Consider the following 22607-nt stretch of genomic DNA (forward strand, 5'->3'; position numbering starts at 1 on the left):
ATGTTAAAATTATTGAAAGAATTTTACTATACAATATTCAACCAAGCCAGAATGTTTTTTTTTTTACAAAACAATGTAATGTATATACAGGATATATGTATTATTATCATACAATACTACACTTTAATATCCTTGAAATGTTTATATTTATAATTGTCGGTTGTAGGAAAGATTGTATTCATATAAAATAAAGTTTTCAGGATTCTCTGTCTCAATACTACACTTTAATATCCTTTAAATGTTTATATTTAAAATGATTTTGTTGATGGAAATTACTGTTCTCAGCAAGTTTCCATGCATGTAACCACACACACACACACACACACACACACACACACACACACACACACACACACACACACGCACACACACACACACACACACGTTCACAGTTGGGGGTGGGGATCATGAGAGCCTCTGGAAAAAGACAACTGTTGTTTGGGTATCCTTATATACATATATACATATAGCCCCTGTAAGTTGAATTGATGAGAAAAAAACATTGGTTTCAAAGACCTTCCACCCCCCCAACCTTTTGAGGTACATAGACAGAGAGAAAGCCGGATATTTCATTCAATGTAAATGACATATTTTAAATCTTTAGTACCGAATGCATACATATTACACGTTTTTATTGAACAATAGTACATATACATGTTTATATGTTATTATTCTTTAATTCCTTTCTTAGAGAAAAAAGCTTGGGGAAGGATCTATGGTAAACCAAAACCCCCATCAGTCTCTAAATCACCATCATCAAGATGTGCCCGGTTCAGACATTGTCTCTTCCCCGCATGATATCCCGCTCCATCCAGGTTTCGTATGTTTTATTTTCCAGGTTAGATCAACCTTCTTGCCTTTAGGCCCAGGTTCTGTCTTAAGGATAGAAGGGCCCATCGCCGTAAATGTTCACGATGTTGGAAAATATTTTCCACTTGTTTCATCATGTCAAGGACTTCATGATAATCTCCCCACCTGAAGCTAAAGACAGACACAAAATAGTTGACCTCTGTGCAGGCTTTTGAAAATACATATGAACTAACTGATTTGGTTGCATTTGATCTATTGAATTCGGCACAACCTAAAATTGTCACTTTGGATTCTGGACTATACGCCACTGACGAGATTCTTATGGCTTTCAAATCAAATCACCTCTTCCAATGCGTACCCTGGCAGGGTTGTTCCACTCAGGGCCTGTTTGATCTGACATAGTCTTATCTTAAGCCATTCTCTCATCCGCAATGCAAGAGAAAAACTCCCTGTTTTTGGTTGAAAAAGGGTGATGAGGCAGCTGCTTGTGAAAATCTTCACCGTTGAATCGTCCGGTTGGAAAATGTAACCCATATGTCCATCACTCATATCCAGCACATCATTAAAACAATCAGGGGCATCACAAAGAATGGCTTCGATGGTTTTGTCATTGTGTTCATGACACGAAGGACACAATACACCGACAATTGGTCTAGGAGCCATGTTTTATTTCTTTCTTCTTTAGAGTCTTCTGTGGTTTAGCTCTCTTGAGATTTCTTGGCACTCGTAGTTTTCACAGATCTTACTTATACTCCGGCTGACTTACCCCGGAAATTACTGTTTCATATACAAGATCCCTAAAAAGCAGAGCCATAAGTTCACTACAACATTTCCCTACTCTTTCAAATGTTCAAACACATTCCACAGGTCAACAAGGTCACTACACATCAATCACCATGACAGCTTTAGTGCAAACACATTCTTTACTTCAAAGGAAGAGCTGCACTATCAGGTTACATGAACACCCACTCGATAGCGTGAGAACATCCGGACAGGATGTACATATATGGGCATAACCACGTGACACATAAAAGAGGTCATCAATCGCTTTCGGACACATGCCGAAAACTGTCAGAATACAGTAAGGAAAGTGATGTTAGGATATACTAAAGTTAACCTGTACGAGCTTTTGTGCAGAATACATTATGTTGTTACAGATGTGAGAAGTGTGCAGAAGGGCATGAGACAAGGGAATGTGTAGCATTGGGGAAAGTGGTGGTATGTGGTAATTGTAAGGGTGTCCATTGGGCTGTGGATCAGAAATGTCCCGCGCGAGAGAGGCAGGTTGTGGTTTCCAGGGTTAGAGTAGTGAAGAAAGTAGAGGAAGATGGGTCAAGGGTGAGTAGTAGATCTTTAACAGAACAAAACAAAAAAAGTGTGATTCACATCAATGCGCTGTGTAGATATCAATAATACATTATATCCGTATCGCCACAAGACTACACCACAGCTGTCATCCTTACATCCAAGTGTTTATTCAAGTTGGATAATCTTTGGATGCCGACAGCAGTCGCACAATTGGAAGACATAGCTTAGACCGAAAGCCTACAAAAGCCTATTCCTGCTCTTTTCCTGCAATCCATCAAACCCATTTGGTGTGTCAACATAGTGGTCTCTGACTTGTGATCAGACTCGCTCAGGTGGAACAAACTGAAACTTGTGCCTTTTATCAATGTTGATTTGAATGTCATTGAGAAAACCGAGAAGTATAAAAGATTTTTATCACACAAACATCCTTTCTGAATTTAAAAGTAATCCTCAAAGTCATCATCTACTTTTTCAAAAGTATCTGTAATCTGATTACAATATTTTTGCTGATTACCCTTTTTTTTTGTAATCCCTGAAATGTAACAGATTACATGTAATCCATTACTCCCCAACCCTGGCATGGAACATTGTCACAAACCATACCACCCTCTCAGGCTCTAGAGCCTGAGAAGGGACATATGGAGATTTGAAAGAAGGTAGAAGTGGGAGTTTTGTTTTGTATTTGTCAATGTACGGACTCTTAATTTGGGTCGATTAAATTTGTTTCCCTATAACATATGGATTTTCTTTTTACCTTGTTTTGGTTTTTCAACCCGTCCAGTTGGTGGCGGCAATACACCTTTTGGAGTTGTTGTCCGCCATAAAACCCACAGAAGAAGAAAAAAAGACAATGGGGATAGCAAAGAAACTATGACTGCGATCATATTATTACACCAAATGTCTTACCGTTGAAGTTAAAAGCAATGTAGTTGAACTGTTTTTATGGTAACCGACGAAGTTTTACACTGGCAAGGATAGTTTGGGTCACACGCAATATTTCAAGGTAAGAAGTAGATGTGAGATGCTACACTGCCCATGCAACTAATTTAAGCAGGGATATTGACGTTGTCGTTTCAATGAGCAAGGCAAAAAGCCTGCTATGGACAGTGATGGTGCAGCGATGGCAGGAGCAGTGGAATAGAGCTACTAAGGGCAGACATGTATTTATTTTAGATACAGAGAAGTCGGGGAGGACGAGAGGATGTGACAGAAGAGAGGAGGCTATTTTTTTGTACATGATTACGAGTGGGACACAGTCGGTTGAATAAGACTTTACATGTGATAGGAAAGGATCCAACAGGAAAGTGTGATTATTGCCAGAAAGCAGAGACCGTGGCGCATGTGTAGCTACAGTATGGGCAGTATCAGAGGGAAAGAGAGAGGCTGAGGTCTAATGAGAGAGAAGGGGACACAGCAAATTAAATAGTATATTGTAGAACGTAATTAGATGTAGTCTCATATGTTATATTTTTTAAGAGCAACTAGGCTGGCAGGTAGGATTTAGTTTCTCCCTGTCTCTGGCCCACACTCCGGTACAATATGTGTCGGTAATGTAATGCACTATGGATTCCAACCGCCGATAAACCCTACCTAAGCAGAAGCAATGGATGGTTTAGTTATAAAAAATATTTGGCAACACTGCCAGCAGGAAGAGAATGATCTGCAGTTAACTGGCTAGCTAACGTTATCATTCTAGCTAATTTAGGCTATTTCCCAAAAAGTATATAGTTATGAAAACCATGTGGTAACGTTATTTCATTAATCACATTCGAGACTGTCACCAAATAATCAAGTTGTTAATGTACTTTAGCTAGCTGCTTCAAGTAGCTAACGGTACTGTAGCTAGCTAGCAGAGCGGCCTTTGCTTTGGCTTCCGCCAATGTAAACTTCGTTCACCATGGAGTTGACTTCAGCTAGTCTCTCAATGTAACGTTGGCTACTTGCCAGTTCCAAAACCTGCATCCGGAATCCTGTTCTGAGTCATCTTTCGCTCAGGCTGTGTATCTTGCAGCCGGCTATGGCACGGTAACTAGCTATATAGTTAGCAATGGCACGTGGCTAGCTAACTAACGTTATAATTGTTAGCTAGTTAGCTATGTCTATTGTCAGCTAACTTTTTACCTTAAAACGGCCAATCTGCAGTTTCTAACAATAACAAAGCGAATCCCCGCCACTGTTTTGGTCAAAAGTAATCACGCTCAAATTCATAGACCGCGTTATGGATGCAAGGACTTAACAGTCATGATATCATCATTAAAGTTTTAACCTTGTTATGAGGCTATGACGTTTGTTTACACACATTGGAGTAAAACATCCTTATATTTTGGGTTCTGATGGGGTACGACAGTTAAACTAAGCCAAGAGGCATTTATAGCAAAAGTTAGCGTTGCGTGCAAGTTACATAACCTGATTTTTGTTGTCACCCTTTGTGGCTTCAGTCAGAATTGGTGCACTGTACTCACATTTGCTTGCAATTAAAACCGTTGGCTATGCTAGTGTCTGAGAACACTGAAGTCAAGAGGGAAACCATTTTGTAAACATCTCAGGCAGTTGGGTTATCCTGCCTATTGAAGGAAATTAATTTTTAGCCCCCCACCCATAGGTCGTGAGATGGAGGTGATGGAGGTGGACTTGCAGCTGGGGGGCCCCAGTAGGGAGCCAGATGTTGTGGCAGACCAGGTAGATCTCCCTATCATCATCCCTGACTCTGGCAGTGAAACAGAGGACGAGGCAGACGCAGCTCCCTGTGACCCACCACGGCTCCCGAACACCTGGGCGTTCAGTCAGAACAGAGTCAGAGTGGAGGGTCAACTTGGATCCAGGATCAGAATGGAGGGTCATATTGAGCCCAGGGTCACCACAACAGCCACCCTGAGGCAGCGGAGAGCCAGGTAGTTATGGTTGGACTGGATTCCCTCTAAACTGTGTATCCATACTGGAGACATAATTGTATGCTTCATTGAGTACCTATTTCACCCCATGTTATACCTATTGATTGTACCTGTATTGTCTCTGTGTGGTTAAAGGCCAGGCCTCGGGGAGCACAACTCCACCCAGACCGCTGCTCGTGCTAGCAGCTTCCTCGATTTCCTGCTGCGAGTCCCTGCAGCCAACCAGGCCGAGGGCGACTCTGGGAGTACGACGGAGGTGAGCGAGTCGGAGGATGAGGCAGATCCCCCGGGGCCAGCAGCAGACCCTCCCAACTCGGCCGTTCCCTCCAGCCCTCTTCCAAACCCTACAGTTGCAGTCACGCAACCCGAAGGCCTTTATTCTTCAGGTAAACCAAGCTCAAGTCTGATCAATACTTAGCCATTTTCCACTGTAACCAATAAAGAGTTAATCTCACCATGCCATCCTGTGTATAGATTATAATGCAACCACAGAGGCTGCGAGGACCGTGACTGGAAATCAAGTGAATCCTGAGGTAAGACCACATTCATTGCCAGTGATGGGCCTACACTCTTGGATGGGCATACTAAACTCAGCAAAAAAATAAACGTCTCTTTTTCAGGACCCCGTTTTTCAAAGATAATTCGTAAAAATCCAAATAACTTCACAGATATTCATTGTAAAGGGTTTAACCTCTCTAGGGTAGGTGGCACCAAATCGTCCCACCTACGTAACAGCCAGTGGAATCCTGTGGCGCGTTATTCAAATACCTTAGAAATGCTATTACTTCAATTTCTCAAACATATGACTATTTTACAGCATTTTAAAGACAAGACTCTCGTTAATCTAACCACACTGTCCGATTTCAAAAAGGCTTTACAACGAAAGCAAAACATTAGATTATGTCAGCAGAGTACCCAGCCAGAAATAATCAGACACCCATTTTTCAAGCTAGCATATAATGTCACAAAAACCCAGAAGACAGCTAAATGCAGCACTAACCTTTGATGATCTTCATCAGATGACACACCTAGGACATTATGTTATACAATACATGCATGTTTTGTTCAATCAAGTTCATATTTATATTAAAAACCAGCTTTTTACATTAGCATGTGACGTTCAGAACTAGCATACCCCCCGCAAACTTCCGGCGAATTTACTAACAATTTACTAAATTACTCACGATAAACGTTCACAAAAAGCATAACAATTATTTTAAGAATTATAGATACATTACTCCTCTATGCACTCGATATGTCCGATTTTAAAATAGCTTTTCGGATGAAGCACATTTTGCAATATTCTAAGTACATAGCCCGTCATCACAGGGCTAGCTATTTAGACACCCAGCAAGTTTAGCCTTCACCAAACGACGATTTACTATTAGAAAAGTTTGATTACATTTTAGTCATTTAGCAGACGCTCTTATCCAGAGCGACTTACAGTAGTGAATGCATACATTTCAATTCATTTCATACATTTTTTTTTCTTCTCGTACTGGCCCCCCGTGGGAATCGAACCCACAACCCTGGCGTTGCAAACACCATTGCAAACACCATGCTTTACCAACTGAGCCACACTGAGCCACACTGAGCCACAGGGATTACCTTTGGTGTTCTTCGTCAGAATGCACTCCCAGGACTTCTACTTCAATAACAAATGTTGGTTTGGTCCCAAATAATCCATAGTTATGTTCAAAAAGCGGCGTTTTGTTCGTGCGTTCAAGACACTATCCGAATGGTAAATAAGGGTTACGAGCACGGCGCATTTCGTGACCAAAAAATTCTAAATATTCCATTACCGTACTTCGAAGCATGTCAACCGCTGTTTAAAATCATTTTTTTTGCCATTTTTCTCGTAAAAAAGCGATAATATTCCGACCGGGAATCTGCAGTTAGGTAAACAAACGAAAGAAAATAAAGCATGGGGTCGACTCGGGCACACGCCTAAGCCCATTGTCCTCTGATCGGCCACTTGTCAAAAGCGCAAATGTGTTAAAGCCTGGGGCTGCCTCGATATCGTTCAGCTTTTTCCCGGGCTCTGAGAGCCTATGGGAGCCGTAGGAAGTGTCACGTTACAGCAAAGATCCTCACTCTTCAATAAACAGAGGCAAGAAGAACAACAACTTGTCAGACAGGCCACTTCCTGCATGGAATCTTCTCAGGTTTTTGCCTGCCATATGAGTTCTGTTATACTCACAGACACCATTCAAACAGTTTTAGAAACTTTAGGGTGTTTTCTATCCAAAGCCAATAATTATATGCATATTCTAGTTACTGGGCAGGAGTAGTAACCAGATTAAATCGGGTACGTTTTTTATCCGGCCGTTTAAATACTGTCCCCTAGCCCTAACAGGTTAACCTCTCTGGTATCACTGGGACGCTAGCGTCCCACCTCGACAAAAGCCAGTGAAATTGCAGGGCGCCAAATTCAAACAACAGAAATCCCATAATTAAAATTCCTTAAACACACAAGTATTATACACCATTTTAAAGATAAACTTCTTGTTAATCCAACCACAGTGTCCGATTTCAAAAAGGCTTTACGGCGAAAGCACACCATGCGATTTATGTTAGGACAGCGCCTAGCCACAAGAAACCATACAAACATTCTCCAGCCAAGGAGAGGACTCACAAAAGTCAGAAATGGCAATTAAATGAATCACTAACCTTTGCTGATCTTCATCTGGTGGCACTCCCAGGACTCCATGTTACACAATAAATGTTTGTTTTGTTCAATAAAGTCCCTCTTTATGTCCAAAAACCTCAAGTTTAAATTGGCACGTTATGTTCAGTAATGCATTGTCTCAAATAACATCCGGTGAAACTGCAGAGAGCCAAATCAAATTACAGAAATACTCATCATAAACATTGATGAAAGATACAAGTGTTATACATAGGATTAAAGAGAAACATCTTGTTAATCCAGCAGCTGTGTCAGATTTTAAAGAGGCTTTATGGAGAAAGCACACCATGCGATTTATGTTAGGACAGCGCCTAGCCACAAAACACCATACAGACATTTTCCAGCCACGGAGAGGACTCACAAAAGTCAGAAGTAGCGACTAAATTAATCACTTACCTTTGATCTTCATCTGATGGCACTCCCAGGACTCCATGTTACACAATAAATGTTCGTTTTGTTTGATAATGTCCCTCTATGTCCAAAAACCTCAGTTTTGTTGGTGCGTTTAGTTCAGTAATCCAAAGGCACAAAGCGCGCTCTCAACATCCAGACGAAAAGTCAAAATAGTACAATAAAAGTTCGTAGAAACATGTCAAATGATGTTTAAAATCAATCTTCAGGTTGTTTTTGTCATAAATAATCAATATTTCAACCGGACAAAAGCTTCGTCAATAAAAAAGGAGAAACAAGAAAGGTGCACTCCCGATCACGCGCTGGACTCATGTCTGGAAATATCCACTGTCCACTCATTGAAAGTGCTGTATCGCCCTCATTTTTCAGAGTAAAAGCCTGAAACAATGCCTAAAGACTGGCCACATGTAGAAGAAGCCATAGTGAACTGGGTCTTAAGTCTTTGTATGGTGGATAGGCTTTCAATGGAAAAACAGCCTTTCAAAATAATAGTACTTCCTGGATGGATTTTCCTCAGGTTTTCACCTGCCATATCAGTTCTGTTATACTCAGACATTATTTTAACATTTTTGGAAACTTTGGAGTGTTTTCTATCCAAATTATATGCATATCCTAGCTTCTGGACCTGAGTAGCAGGCAGTTTAATTTGGGCACGCTTTTCATCCAAAATTCTGAATGCTGCCCCCTACCCTAGTGAAGTTAAACACTGTTTCCATGCTTGTTCAATGAACCATAAACAATTAATGACCATGCACCTGTGGAACGGTCATTAAGACACTAACAGCTTACAGACGGTTGGAAATTAAGGTCACAGTTATGAAAACGTAGGACTCTAAAGAGGCCTTTCTAGTGACTCTGAAAAACATCAAAAGAAAGATGCCCAGGGTCCCTGCTCATCTGTGTGAACGTGCCTTAGGCATGCTGCAAGGAAGCATGAGGACTGCAGATGTGGCCAGGGCAATAAATTGCCATGTCTGTACTGTGAGATGCCTAAGACAGCACTACAGGGAGACAGGATGGACAGCTGATTGTCCTCGCAGTGGCAGACCACATGTAACAACACCTGCATAGGATCAGTACATCTGAACATCACACCTGCGGGACAGGTACAGGATGGCAACAACAACTGCCCGAGTTACACCAGGAACGCACAATCCCTCCATCAGTGCTCAGACTGTGCATTAGGCAGAGAGAGGCTGGACTGACGGCTTGTAGGCCTGTTGTACGGCAGGTCCTCAACAGACATCACCGGCAACAACGTCGCCTATGGGCACAAACCCATCGTCACTGGTCCACTGCTCTTCACTGACGAGTTGCAGTTTTGTCTCACTAGGTGTAATGGTCGGATTCGCGTTTATCGTCGAAGGAATGAGCATTACACTGAGGCCTGTACTCTGGAGTGGGAGTACATGATCCTCCAGCATGACAATGCCACCAGCCATACTGCTCATTTTGTGCGTGATTTCCTGCAAGACAGGAATGTCAGTTTTCTGCCATGACCAGCGACGAGCCTGGATCTCAATCCCATTGAGCACCTCTGGCAGCTGTTGGATCGGAGGGTGAGGGCTAGGGCCATTCCCCCCAGAAATGTCTGGGAACTTGCAGGTGCCTTGGTGGAAGAGTGGGGTAACATCTCGCAGCAAGAACGGGCTAATCTGGTGCAGTCCATGAGGAGATGCACTGCAGTACTTAATGCAGCTGGTGGTGATTAGCTCGTTAGTGCAGTTTCTCTAGTATGTGTGCCATTTTTATTCATTCCCATGCACTGTCAGAAATGTCATGCATCATCTCTGTCCCCTTTTAGATTGTATCAGACCCACTAGCCTCCAGTGCACCGGCCCTTCGATTGTCCCAGGGCGATGAGGGGGAAGGGGAGACCTGCTCCATCTGCTTTGAGCCCTGGACCACGTCAGGGGAGCATCGGCTGGCCACCCTGCGCTGCGGACATCTCTTTGGCTACACCTGCATCGACCGCTGGGTGAAGGGCCAGGGCCAGGGAGCCAAGTGTCCCCAGGTCAGTGTCTTCATGTCTGTCTGTCAGCCTTGGTATGTCTGGGGGGGAAGAGGACTGGAATTACTCCTTGTTCCACTATGAACAGGAAAATTAAAAAGGTTTGCGCTCAGCATTTGAAAGAAAGGAACATCTATTCCATTCTAAGCGGAAAAAACGAGCTCCTACTTCCACTGTGGTGACTGGCACCAGGTGGAAACTGTGCTGGAGACGCAGTTTCCTCAAGCATTCAAAAATGAGGCGAAACTTAAGAAATCCCCTCTGAATAACTTAAATCTGAAAAAATACCACCATAAAATATGACCCCCAAAAAACTATTGACTTAATATGCAGACAGTGACGTGAAGCCGTCCCATCAGACTCCATCTGGCTCTTGTAATGATCTTCTGCTGTATGTCTGCAGTGCAACAAGAAGGCCAAGCGCGCCGATATCGTCCTCCTGTACGCGCGCAAGCTGAGGGCTCTGGATAACACTGAGCAGGAGAGTATGAAGAGGTAAAGTAGCTGCGCACCTCTTTAGTTTACTTTCTGATCTGCTGATATTGACATGGATCTGACCTGATTCACTACTGTAGGAAGCTGTTGAGAGTGAGTCTGTCTGTCTGAATGTGTTGTTGTGTGCAGGTCACTGGAGCAAGAGCATTCACTGCGTAGAAAGGCTGAACTGGAGTCAGCGCAGTGCCGACTACAACTGCAGGTGATGACAGACGAATGTGGGAAACTGCACAAGCAGCTACAGGTACTTTATTTCCATTGCTTTACCGGTCATCCCCCAGTCTCCCATCCATTTATCAGGTGGACAGGAATACCGAGCCGTAATCATTGAGATTAATCTACCCCTAAATCCACTATGATGATTGTATGCTGACTTTCAAATGTTTTTCTGATCACATACTCTATCTACTATTCTTAACTTGACTTCCATTGGTATTGAACAGTGCAGGTGCGTCATTTTTTTTTTTTTCTTCTTCCTTCTACCTCTGTCAGGAGCTGAAGACGCTGATGGCCCAGCCTGGCTGTGGGCCCTCTCAGAGCTCAAGGGCCTCTCTCTCTGGGCTCTCTCAGAGACAGGACAGCACCCAGGGGGGCCACTACGTCTTCTCCAAGGCCGTGCTGGTGTCCCAGGTGGGGGGATGCAGGGTGCTGTCCTACTGTGAACCCCTCAGCTGCCTGCTGGCCTCTCAGCCCTCCCCACACACTACCCTGGTGCCCGGTAAGACCTTTGATAAGCTTTGATATGCTTTCAGTACAAAATAGCTGTGAACGTTTGTTTTTTTTGCACAGATTATATAGATGTGAAAATATCAAAGGGAAGTATTTGCTACCTCTTGGAATAATTTCTCTACCTTTGCTCTCTCTTCCCCCTCCTCCCTCTGTGTCTACCTGCCAGGCTGCGGGGTGAAGAAGGTGAGCACGGTGAATCTGAAGGCCTGCCAGTACATTCCCATCCATGTCAAACAGATCAGAGGCCTGGCCTTCAACAGACAGGCCGACAGCCTCCTGCTCTCCGCTGCCCTGGACAACACCATAAAACTCACCAGGTAACCAGATAGTCTGTCCAAGCAGAGAGATTTATCAGGACAGTGTGTTCCAGAATGGTGTTGACTTCATAGCCCCAGGCTCTGATGGAGAAGAACATTGACCTTTTCTGAGTTGCAAGAACCATTCAGACCAAATATCGATAACAAAACCCTTGATGGTTAATTAGGACAGTATCTTTCCTTCTCAATCTAATATCCTAACTGTACCATCATTCTCCTGCAGTCTAATGACCAACACAGTGGTGCAGACCTACAATACAGGTAAACCAGTGTGGAGCTGCTGCTGGTGCCTGGACAACAACAACTATGTGTACGCTGGTCTCAGTAACGGCTCCGTGCTGGTGTATGACACCAGGGACACCAGCACACATGTCCAGGAGCTACAGCCGCTACGTTCCAGGTCAGTCTGACAGCCAGGCCAGGGGGCAAAGGTCATCTAGTCTGTATTCGACATCACAGTTTGAACTACACCTGTCAATATAACCTAGGTAGGAACCAGAGTTTTACCTTCTTCACAACAGGATCTGACCAGGTACATTTCTGGGCTTAGATTTTGTATTTTATTTGTTTTGTTACTCATTTTAAAAGATGGTTGAATGAATATTAATTTATATGGTGTGTGTGAAATGTAATTCACATAGTGTAATATGTTATACAATTTTAGTATGCAGTGTGATTTTTAAAACCACAGGCACCAACCATGACCTCTGGCTTCTCCCAGGTGTCCCGTGGCATCCCTGTCCTATGTGCCTCGTGCCGCCTCCAGCTCGTTCCCATGTGGTGGCCTCATCGCAGGCTCTCTGGATGGGGGCTGCTTCTGGGAGCAAGTAGATGGGACCACTTACAGACCCCACATGTTGCCCCTGGAGACAGGAGGCTGCACAGACATCCAGGTGCAGCCAGAGAGCAGACACTGTTTGGTCACCTACAGACCAGGTGAGACTATACCATCCTGGGGAGGACTATGAAGGGCCTAAATAAGTGTGTGTGTCTATACACTACCGTTCAAAAGTTTGGGGTCACTTAGAAATGTCCTTGTTTTTGAAAGAAAAGCAAATTATAATTTTTTTGTCCATTTTAAAATAACATCAAATTGATCAGAAATGCAGTGTAGACATTAATGTTGTAAATGACTATTGTAGCTGTTTTTTTTATTTTTTATATGTAATATCTACAGAGGCGCATTATCAGCAACCATCACTCCTATGTTCCAATGGCATGTTATGTTAGCTAATCCAAGTTTATCATTTTAAAAGGCTAATTGATCATTAGAAAACCCTTTTGCAATTATGTTAGCACAGCTGAAAACTTTTGTCCTGATTTAAAGAAGCAATAAAACTGTCCTCCTTTAGACTAGTTGAGTATCTGGAGCATCAGCATTTGTGGGTTTGATTACAGGCTCAAAATGGCCAGAAACTAAACTTTCTTCTGAAACTCGTCAGGCTATTCTTGTTCTGAGAAATGAAGGCTATTCCATGTGAGAAATTGCCAAGAAACTGAAGATCTCATACAACGCTGTGTACTACTCCCTTCACAGAACTGCGCAAACTGGCCCTAACCAGAATAGAAAGAGGAGTGGGAGGCCCTTGTGCATATCTGAGCAAGATGGCAAGTAAATTGTTTCTCAAACTAGACACTAGACTCCTCACAAGTCCTCAACTGGCAGCTTCATTAAATAGTACCTGCAAAACACCCGTCTCAACTTCAACAGTAAAGAGGTGACTCTGGGAAGCTGGCCTTCTTGGCAGAATTGCAAAGAAAAAGCCATATCTCAGACTGGCCAATAAAAAGAAAAGATTAAGATGGGCAAAAGAACTCACGCTAGACAGAGGAACTCTGCCTAGAAGGCCAGCATCCCGGAGTCGCCTCTTCACTGTTGACGTTGAAACTGGTGTTTTGTGGGTACTATTTAATGAAGCTGTCGTTTGAGGACTTGTGAGACATCTGTTTCTCAAACTAAACACTCTAATGTGCTTGTCATCTTGCTCAGTTGTGCACTGGGGCCTCCCACTCCTCTTTCTATTCTGGTTAGAGCCAGTTTGCGCAGTTCAGTGAAGGGAGTAGTACACAGCGTTGTACGAGATCTTCAGTTTCTTGGCAATTTCTCACATGGAATAGCCTTCGTTTCTCAGAACAAGAATAGACTGACGAGTTTTAGAAGAAGTATCTTTGTTTCTGGCCATTTTGAGCCTGTAATCAAACCCACAAATGCTGATGCTCCAGATACTCAAGTAGTCTAAAGAAGTCCAGTTTTATTGCTTCTTTTATCAGCACAACAGTTTTCAGCTGTGCTAACAAAATTGCTAAAGGGTTTTCTAATGATCAATTAGCCTATTAAAATTATAAACTTGGATTAGCTAACACAAAGTACTATTGGAAAACAGGACTGATGATTGCTGATAATGGGCCTCTGTACGCCTATGTAGATATTCCATAAAATCTGCCTTTTCCAGCTACAATAGTCATTTTCAACATTAACAATGTCTACACTGTATTTCTGATCAATTTGATGTTATTTTAATGGACCCTTTTTTTTTTCTTTTTTTTTTCTTCCAAAAACAAGGACATTTCTAAGTGACCCTAAACTTTTGAACAGTAGTGTGATATATACTTTTCTTAATTTATTAATTACTAGGAAAAGCCCTTTGAGACCCAGAGTCTCTTTTTCAAGGGATTCCTGGCCAAGAAGGCAGCAATAATTAATACATTACATAATTAAAACACTACATAATCCAGCCTAAAAAAAGCATTTACATCAATATTTTAAATTAATTCAGTGGCTCTAACATATCTAGATGAAGCATGGATTGTAGACTATTCCATTCCTCTGGTGCACAAGAAGAGAAGGCAGTCTTGCCTAATACTGTGAATGTCCTGGGGATTTAAGTAGTAACCACCTAGCAGACTGGGTATGGTAACTGCTGGTGGTGAAGGAGACCAGAGTACAGAGGTAAAGAGGGAGTTTACCCAAAAGGGCTTTGTAGATCAACACATACAAATGTGTCTTTCTGTGCATATAAATTGAGGTCTGACCTACCATTTGGTGTAATGGTGGGTGAGTGACTTGGCATTTGTAATAAAGTGCAAAGATGCATGATAAACAGAGTCCAGTCTCTGTAAGACGGAGGAGGTTGCATGCATATACAACAAGTCACCATAATCAATTAGAGAGAAAAGTGGCCTGAACAAGCTTCTTTCTAGCCATAAGTGGGAAGCGAGCCTTATTACAAAAATAAACTCAATTTAAGCTTTGTCACAAGATTATCCACATGAACTTCAAAGGACAACTTGTCATACAACCAAATACCTAGGTGTTTGTAGGATGACACTTTTTCAGTGGATAAGCCACCAGATGTGACAATGCTAACCTTCTCTGGCAGAGTTCTAGCTCTGGTAAAGGTCATGAATTTAGTTTTTTGTACATTCAAGACCAGTTTGAGAGCATAAAGGGAGGCCTGCAGTGACTGAAAAGCAGTCTGGAGCTCTTCAACAGCCTGAACCAGAGAAGGAGCATATGAATATATGACTATCATCTGCACATTTGCTGCCCCTTCACTGAGACCAATGTTTCTGAGTCTAGCTAGCAACAATTCATGGTCAACGGAATCAAAGGCCTTTGATAAATCCACAAACCGAGCAGCACAATGTTGCTTTTTATCAAGTGCATTAATGATTTGCCACTGCCATAGCTGCAGTTGTGGTGCTGTGCCCAGATCTAAAGCCAGACTGCACACTGCTCAGTACTTTTTTTTTTTTTTTTTTGAGATCACTAGGGATTCCTAGACTTTGCCCCGGATAGGGAGTTAGGACGCTAGTTATTAGCATCTGAGGGATCTCCACCCTTTAGCAGTGGGATGACATAAGCTGATTTCCAAATACTGGGTATGGAATTGGTCAAGAGACTGAGGTTGAAAATGTGAGCCACAGGTTCAGTAATAATACCAGCTGCTATCTTTAAGAGGTAGGGGTCCAGGTTGTCTGGACCTGCAGCCTTTTTAGTGTATATTGCCTTTAATGCTTTATAGACATCAGTATAAGAAACAGGCTCAAAGTTCAAATGGTTCACATGAGGGCCTATATAATTGTTGACTGTAACAGAGCTTACATTAGAGGCCTGGGCCCCACCATTATTAAAAACTGAACCAGCAGATATGAAGTGGTTGTTAAAGCTAATATTGTATGGGTTTTTATCTTTCACTTCATTAGAATCCATCATTAAATGGTCAGGAAGGCCAGAGGCTACATTAGAACCTGACACTGATTTGATTAGCTTCCAGAACTTGGTAGTGTTGTTTAGGTTCTCTGTGACTGCATTTAAATAGTAATCAGGCAATCCAAATCAGATAAAACCTGTGCATTTGATTCTTAGCACTCTGGAGGCCCAGTCAACGGGAGCATTTGTATGTCTACTTGAGCCCAAGATGCAGTTGAGTCGGAAGTTTACATGCAATTAGGTTGGAGTCATTAAAACTCGTTTTTCAACCACTCCACAAATTTCTTGTTAACAAAATATAGTTTTGGCAAGTCGTTTAGGACATCTACTTTGTGCATGACACAAGTCATTTTTCCAACAATTGTTTACAGACAGATTATTTCACTTATAATTCACTGTATCACAATTCCAGTGGGTCAGAAGTTTACATACACTAAGTTGACTGTGCCTTTAAACAGCTTGAAAAATTCCAGAAAATTGTCATGGCTTTAGAAGCTTCTGACGGGCTAATTGACATAATTTGAGTCAATTGGAGGTGTACCTGTGGATGTATTTCAAGGCCTACCTTCAAACTCAGTGCCTCTTTGCTTAATATCATAGGAAAATCAAAAGAATTCAGCCAAGACCTCAGATAACAAATTGTAGACCTCCACAAGTCTGGGTCATCCTTGGGAGCAATTTCCAAACGCCTCAAGGTACCACGTTCATCTGTACAAACAGTAGTACGCAAGTATAAACACCATGGGACCATGCAGCCATCATACCGCTCAGGAAGGAGACGTGTTCTGTCTCCTAGAGATGAATGTACTTTGGTGCGAAAAGTGCAAATCAATCCCAGAACAACAGCAAAGGCCCTTGTGAAGATGCTGGAGGAAACGGGTACAAAATTATCTATATCCACAGTAAACCGTGTCCAATATCGACAACCTGAAAGGCCGCTCAGCAAGGAAGAAGCCACTGCTCCAAAACCACCATTAAAAAAGCCAGACTACGGTTTGCAACTGCACATGGGGACAAAGATTGTACTTTTTGGAGAAATGTTGGTTGATGAAATGACAAAAATGGAACTGTTTGGTCATAATGACCATCGTTATGTTTGGAGGAAAAAGGGGGAGGGTTGCAAGCCGAAGAACACAATCCCAACCGTGAAGCACGGGGGTGGCAGCATCATGTTGTGGGGTGCTTTGCTGCAGGAGGGATTGGTGCACTTCACAAAATAGATGGCATCATGAGGACGGAAACTTATGTGGCTATATTGAAGCAACATCTCAAGACATCAGTCAGGAAGTTAAAACTTGGTCGCAAATGGGTCTTCCAAATGGACAATGACCCCAAGCATACTTCCAAAGTTGTGGCAAAATGGCTTAAGGACAACAAAGTCAAGGTATTGGAGTGGCTGTCACAAAGCCCTGACCTCAATCCTATTGGAAAAGTTGTGGGCAGAACTGAAAAAGCGTGTGCAAGCAAGGTGGCCTAGCTCTGTCAGGAGGAATGGGCCAAAATTCACCCAACTTATTGTCGTGAGCTTGTGTAAGGCTACCTGACACGTTTAACCCAAGTGAAACAATTTAAAGGCAATGCTACCAAATACTAATTGAGTGTATGTAAACTTCTGACCCACTGGGAATGTGATGAAAGAAATAAAAGCTGAAATAAATAATTCTCTCTATTATTCTGACATTTGTGGTGGTCCTAACTGACCTAAAACAGGGATTTTTTGCTTGGATTAAATGTCAGGAATTGTGAAACTGGGTTTAAACGTATTTGGCTAAGGTGTATGTAAACTTCCAACTTCAACTGTATATATTTCTCTTTCTAATTAATTCTGCCAAGTTATCTGAAAACCAGGTATTGTCCCTTCCACTGATTCTAAATATCTTCACAGGGGCATGCTTATCACAAATTTCATATAAAAATTGTCCCAGGCAGTGTCAACATCAGGAATCAGATGTACTCAGTCAATATTATGGTACAGATCATGTAAGAAAGCTTGCTCATCAAACTGTCTAAAATATCTTTGAAAAATATGGGGTTTGGCTTCGGTCATTTTTTTTCTATTTCTAACACAAGCAATTGCACAGTGATCACTGACATCATTATAAAATATCCCAGTCTATGTGTATTTGTGAGGGGTATTCGTTAGAATAATGTCCAATAGCGTTGATTTGATAGACCCAATCCCAGAGCACCTTTTTGGCACATTAATTAATTGAGCGAGATTCAGGGAGTCGCAAAGTTCTTTGAAAGAGTCCGATACAGATGTAAGCATGTCCCAGTTAAAATCTCCTAAAAGAAGGAATTCAGAGTCATTTAACTTGTGCAGGACATCAGAAAGAGACTAGTGCGTCTCCCGAAGCTGAGGGCGGTCTGTAGCAGCCGACTACATTGATGTGGGAGTCTTTATATACGTTCACTTTAACCGCAAGCAATTCAAAATGTTTGGCTTTGGAAATCGAGAGAATTTCAGAGGTGTTAAACTCAGATTTAACATAAATTGAAACCCCTCTTCCTTTACTCATCCGATCAGCTCTAAAAACCATTTACCCATCAATAGAAGTCAAGTTATTTGACATTTCTTTAGCCAAGTTTCTGATAAAACCATTGTCTGCATTTGTTGTTTTGGCCAATATTATGTCTATTTTTGGAAACAGACTTCTGACATTAACATGCAAGAGGCCAAAACCTGCTCTGTTTTTAAAATCATAGGGAGTCGGTAGAGTGCATGGTATCTACCGGCCCAGGGTTTGGTCGCACATTACCAGAGATCAACAATAAAAGCATAACAATATATCAGTTGCCCAATGCGTGAGGACTTGGCGGAGCAAGCACCATTGTCAATAAAACAAACCGTCTTTCGACACAGGAACAAAGTCATTCAATAGTTTGAGATTTTGGAGGTATGCCATCAAGTGTAGGTCCTGTTGCGTTTGAGAGTAATGCAACTGCAGAGAGCGACCAAGTTCCTGGGGTTATTGACATGGTCTCGTCGGAGTGTTTGCAAATTGTAGGGCATAAGGCGACGATAATTCACTCACCCATTGATCATTCATCTTATTTAATCCAGGATGGCATTGAGTAAAGAGCAGGCACAGTAACAGATACATGATTCCGGTTTTTAGAGGTATTTCAGCACAGGTGTGCAACGACCAGTAGACTTTATGTAGAACGTAGATTTTCCCACGGCCCACTGGTGCATCAGGTTTTCCAATCCGATAACCGCTTCTCTGCTCCTAGCCTTCAGTGCGCACCTGAGCTCATGTAGCAAGCCTTGCGCGCAGACAGACGCTCCTGACTCTGAGTTCCAACTCCAGAAAGGTATAGGAAAAAAATAAAGGCCTTTTCCATCAGAAGTCTGATGGAAAAGGCATTTCGTAAAATAGAGACTGAGATCTAAAAATAATAGTTGTTATATACAGCATCCACCTTCACATCAAGTATTTTCTTTTGTAAACCGGATCAGGGTCATTAAAACAACTTAACTCAGATCAAGGATCACACATACAAACGGACAGACTGATTGGCTACCATCTTGGATTTGCTCATCAAAGCTGGGAGCGAGAGCCTGAAAAATATATATAACTCAGAAAAAAAAAGAAACGTCCTCTCACTGTCAACTGCGTTTATTTTCAGCAAACTTAACTGTAAATATTTGTATGAACATAAGATACATCAACTGAACAAGTTCCACAGACATGTGATTAACAGAAATGGAATAATGTGTCCCTTAACAGGGGGGGGGGGATCAAAAGTAACAGTCAGTATCTGGTGTGGCCACCAGCTGCATAAAGTACTGCAGTGCATCTCCACCTCATGGACTGCACCAGATTTTCCACTTCTTGTTGTGATGTGTTACCCCACTTTTCCACCAAGGCACCTGCAAGTTCCCGGACATTTCTGGGGGGAATGACCCTAGCCCTCACCCGCCGATCCAACAGGTCCCAGACGTGCTCAATGGGATTGAGATCCGGGCTCTTTGCTGGCCATGGCAGAACACTGACATTCCTGTCTTGTAGGAAATCACGCACAGAACGAGCAGTATGGCTGGTGGCATTGTCATGCTGGAGGGTCATGTCAGGATGAGCCTGCAGGAAGGGTACCACATGAGGGAGGAGGATGTCTTCCCTGTAACGCACAGCATTGAGATTGCCTGCAATGACAACGAGCTCAGTCCGATGATGCTGTGACACACCGCTCCAGACCATGACGGACCCTCCACCTCCAAATCGATTCCGCTCCAGAATACAGGCCTCGGTGTAATGCTCAATCCTTCGACGATAAACGCGAATCCGACCATTACCCCTGGTGAGACAAAACCGCTGCCTTACAACAGGCCTACATGCCCTCAGTCCAGCCTCTCTCAGCCTATTGTGGACTGTCTGAGCACTGATGGAGGGATTGTGCATTCCTGGTGTAACTCGGGCAGTTGTTGTTGCCATGCTGTACCTGAGGTGTGATGTTCAGATGTACCGATCCTATGCAGGTGTTACACGTGGTCTGCCATTACGAGGACGATCAGCTGTCCGTCCTGTCTCCCTGTAGTGCTGTCTTAGGCATCTAACAGTACGGACATTGCAATTTATTGCCCTGGCCACATCTGTAGTCCTCATGCCTCATTGTAGCATGCCTAAGGCACATTCACGCAGATGAGCAGGGACCCAGGGCGTCTTTCTTTTGGTGTTTTTCAGAGTCACGAGAAAGTCCTCTTTAGTGTCCTAAGTTTTCATAACTGTGACCTTAATTGCCTACCGTCTGTAAGCTGTTAGTGTCTTAACGACCGTTCCACAGGTGCATGTTCATGATTTGTTTATGGTTCATTGAACAAGCATGGGAAACAGTTTTTAAACCCTTTACAATGAAGATATGTGAAGTTATATGGATTTGTTTTACTAATTGTCTTTGAAAGACAGGGTCCTGAAAAAGGGACGTTTCTTTTCTTGCTGAGTGTCTCACTCACTACCGGTCAAAAGTTTTAGAACACTTACTCAAGGGTTTTTCTTTATTTTTCTGCAAAGCGTAAAAATAGTGAAGACATCAAAACTATGAAATAACACATGGAATCATCTGGTAACCAAAGAAGTGTTAAACAAATTTGAGATTATTCAAATAGCCACCCTTTGCCTTGATGACAGCTTTGCACACTCTTGGCATTCTCTCAATCAGCTTCACCTGGAATGCTTTTCCAACAGTCTTGAAGGAAGATGAGTTCATTAGTTACAAGCCTTAGAAATTACAGCCCAAATAAATTTTTCAAATCAAATCAAATTTATTTATATAGCCCTTCGTACATCAGCTGAAATCTCAAAGTGCTGTACAGAAACCCAGCCTAAAACCCCAAACAGCAAGCAATGCATGTGAAAGAAGCACGGTGGCTGGGAAAAACTCCCTAGGAAAAACTCCTGAGAAAGGCCAAAAACCTAGGAAGAAACCTAGAGAGGAACCAGGCTATGAGGGGTGGCCAGTCCTCTTCTGGCTGTGCCGGGTGGATATTATAACAGAACATGGTCAAGATGTTAAAATGTTCGTAAATGACCAGCATGGTCAAATAATAATAATCATAGTAATTGTCGAGGGTGCAACAAGCACGTCCGGTGAACAGGTCAGGGTTCCGTAGCCGCAGGCAGAACAGTTGAAACTGGAGCAGCAGCCAGGTGGACTGGGGACAGCAAGGAGTCATCATGCCAGGTAGTCCTGAGGCATGGTCCTAGGGCTCAGGTCCTCCGAGAGAAAGAAAGAAAGAGAGAAAGAGAGAGAGAATTAGAGAGAGCATATTTACATTCACACAGGACACCGGATAAGACAAGAGAATACTCCAGATGTAACAGACTGACCCTAGCCCCCCGACACATAAACTACTGCAGCATAAATACTGGAGGCTGAGACAGGAGGGATCAGAAGACACTGTGGATCAGAAGACACTGTGGCCCCATCCGATGATACCCCCGGACAGGGCCAAACAGAGTTCAGAGTTCAATTAAGACACATCTCATCAACTGTTCAGTGGAGGCTGCGTGAATCAGGTCTTCATGGTCCAATTGCGCCAAGGAACCACTACTAAAGGACACCAATAAGAAGGAGAGACTTGCTTGGGCCAAGAAACACGAGTAATTGACATTAGACCGTTGGAAATCTGTCCTTTTGGTCTGATGAGTCCAAATTTGAGGTTTTTGGTTCCAAGCGCCTTGTCTTTGTGAGATGCAGAGTAGGTGAACAGATGGTCTCTGCATGTGTGGTTCCCACCGTGATGCATGGAGGTGTGGAGGTGCTTTGCTGGTGTCTGATTTATTTATAATTCAAGGCACACTTAACCAACATGGCTACCACATTCTGCAGCGATACGCCATCCCATCTGGTTTGGGCTTAGTGGGACTATCATTTGTTTTTCAACAGGACAATGACCCAACATATCTCTAGGCTGTGTAAGGGCTATTTGACCAAGAAGGAGAGTGATGGCGTGCTGCATCAGATGACCTGGCCTCCACAATCACCCAATTGAGATTTTTTGGGATGAGTTGGACCGCATAGTGAAGGAAAAGCAGCCAACAAGTGCTCAGCATATGTGGGAACTCCTTCAAGCCTCTTGGAAAAGCATTCCAGGTGAAGCTGGTTGCGTGAATGCCAAGAGTGTACAAAGTTGTCATCAAGGCAAGGGGTGGCTACTTTGAAGAATCTCAAATATAAAATATACACTGTTCAAAAAAATAAAGGGAACACTTAAACAACACAATGTAACTCCAAG

At 42.8% G+C, this 22607-nt stretch overlaps 1 protein-coding gene across 2 annotated transcripts in view; it reads left to right on the forward strand.

Moving 5' to 3' along the window:
- The first annotated feature begins 708 nt into the window (after nt 1-708).
- Nucleotides 709-22607, forward strand: part of LOC115196994 (E3 ubiquitin-protein ligase RFWD3) — a 28111-nt gene continuing 6212 nt past the window's right edge. The window contains exons 1-11 of one of the 2 annotated variants that reach the window (XM_029758096.1): nt 709-815; nt 4721-5009; nt 5145-5395; nt 5484-5542; nt 9911-10120; nt 10521-10612; nt 10742-10856; nt 11105-11330; nt 11508-11658; nt 11882-12058; nt 12380-12594. In XM_029758096.1, coding sequence (XP_029613956.1) covers nt 716-815; nt 4721-5009; nt 5145-5395; nt 5484-5542; nt 9911-10120; nt 10521-10612; nt 10742-10856; nt 11105-11330; nt 11508-11658; nt 11882-12058; nt 12380-12594 — 1885 coding nt within the window. In that variant the 5' untranslated portion in view covers nt 709-715. Of the gene's footprint in view, nt 816-2734; nt 3122-4720; nt 5010-5144; nt 5396-5483; nt 5543-9910; nt 10121-10520; nt 10613-10741; nt 10857-11104; nt 11331-11507; nt 11659-11881; nt 12059-12379; nt 12595-22607 lie in introns of those variants that run through there. The other variant, XM_029758097.1, reaches the window with a different exon arrangement.

Source organism: Salmo trutta, chromosome 7 (genome assembly GCF_901001165.1).
Source record: "Salmo trutta chromosome 7, fSalTru1.1, whole genome shotgun sequence".
NCBI classification, from domain to species: domain Eukaryota; kingdom Metazoa; phylum Chordata; class Actinopteri; order Salmoniformes; family Salmonidae; genus Salmo; species Salmo trutta.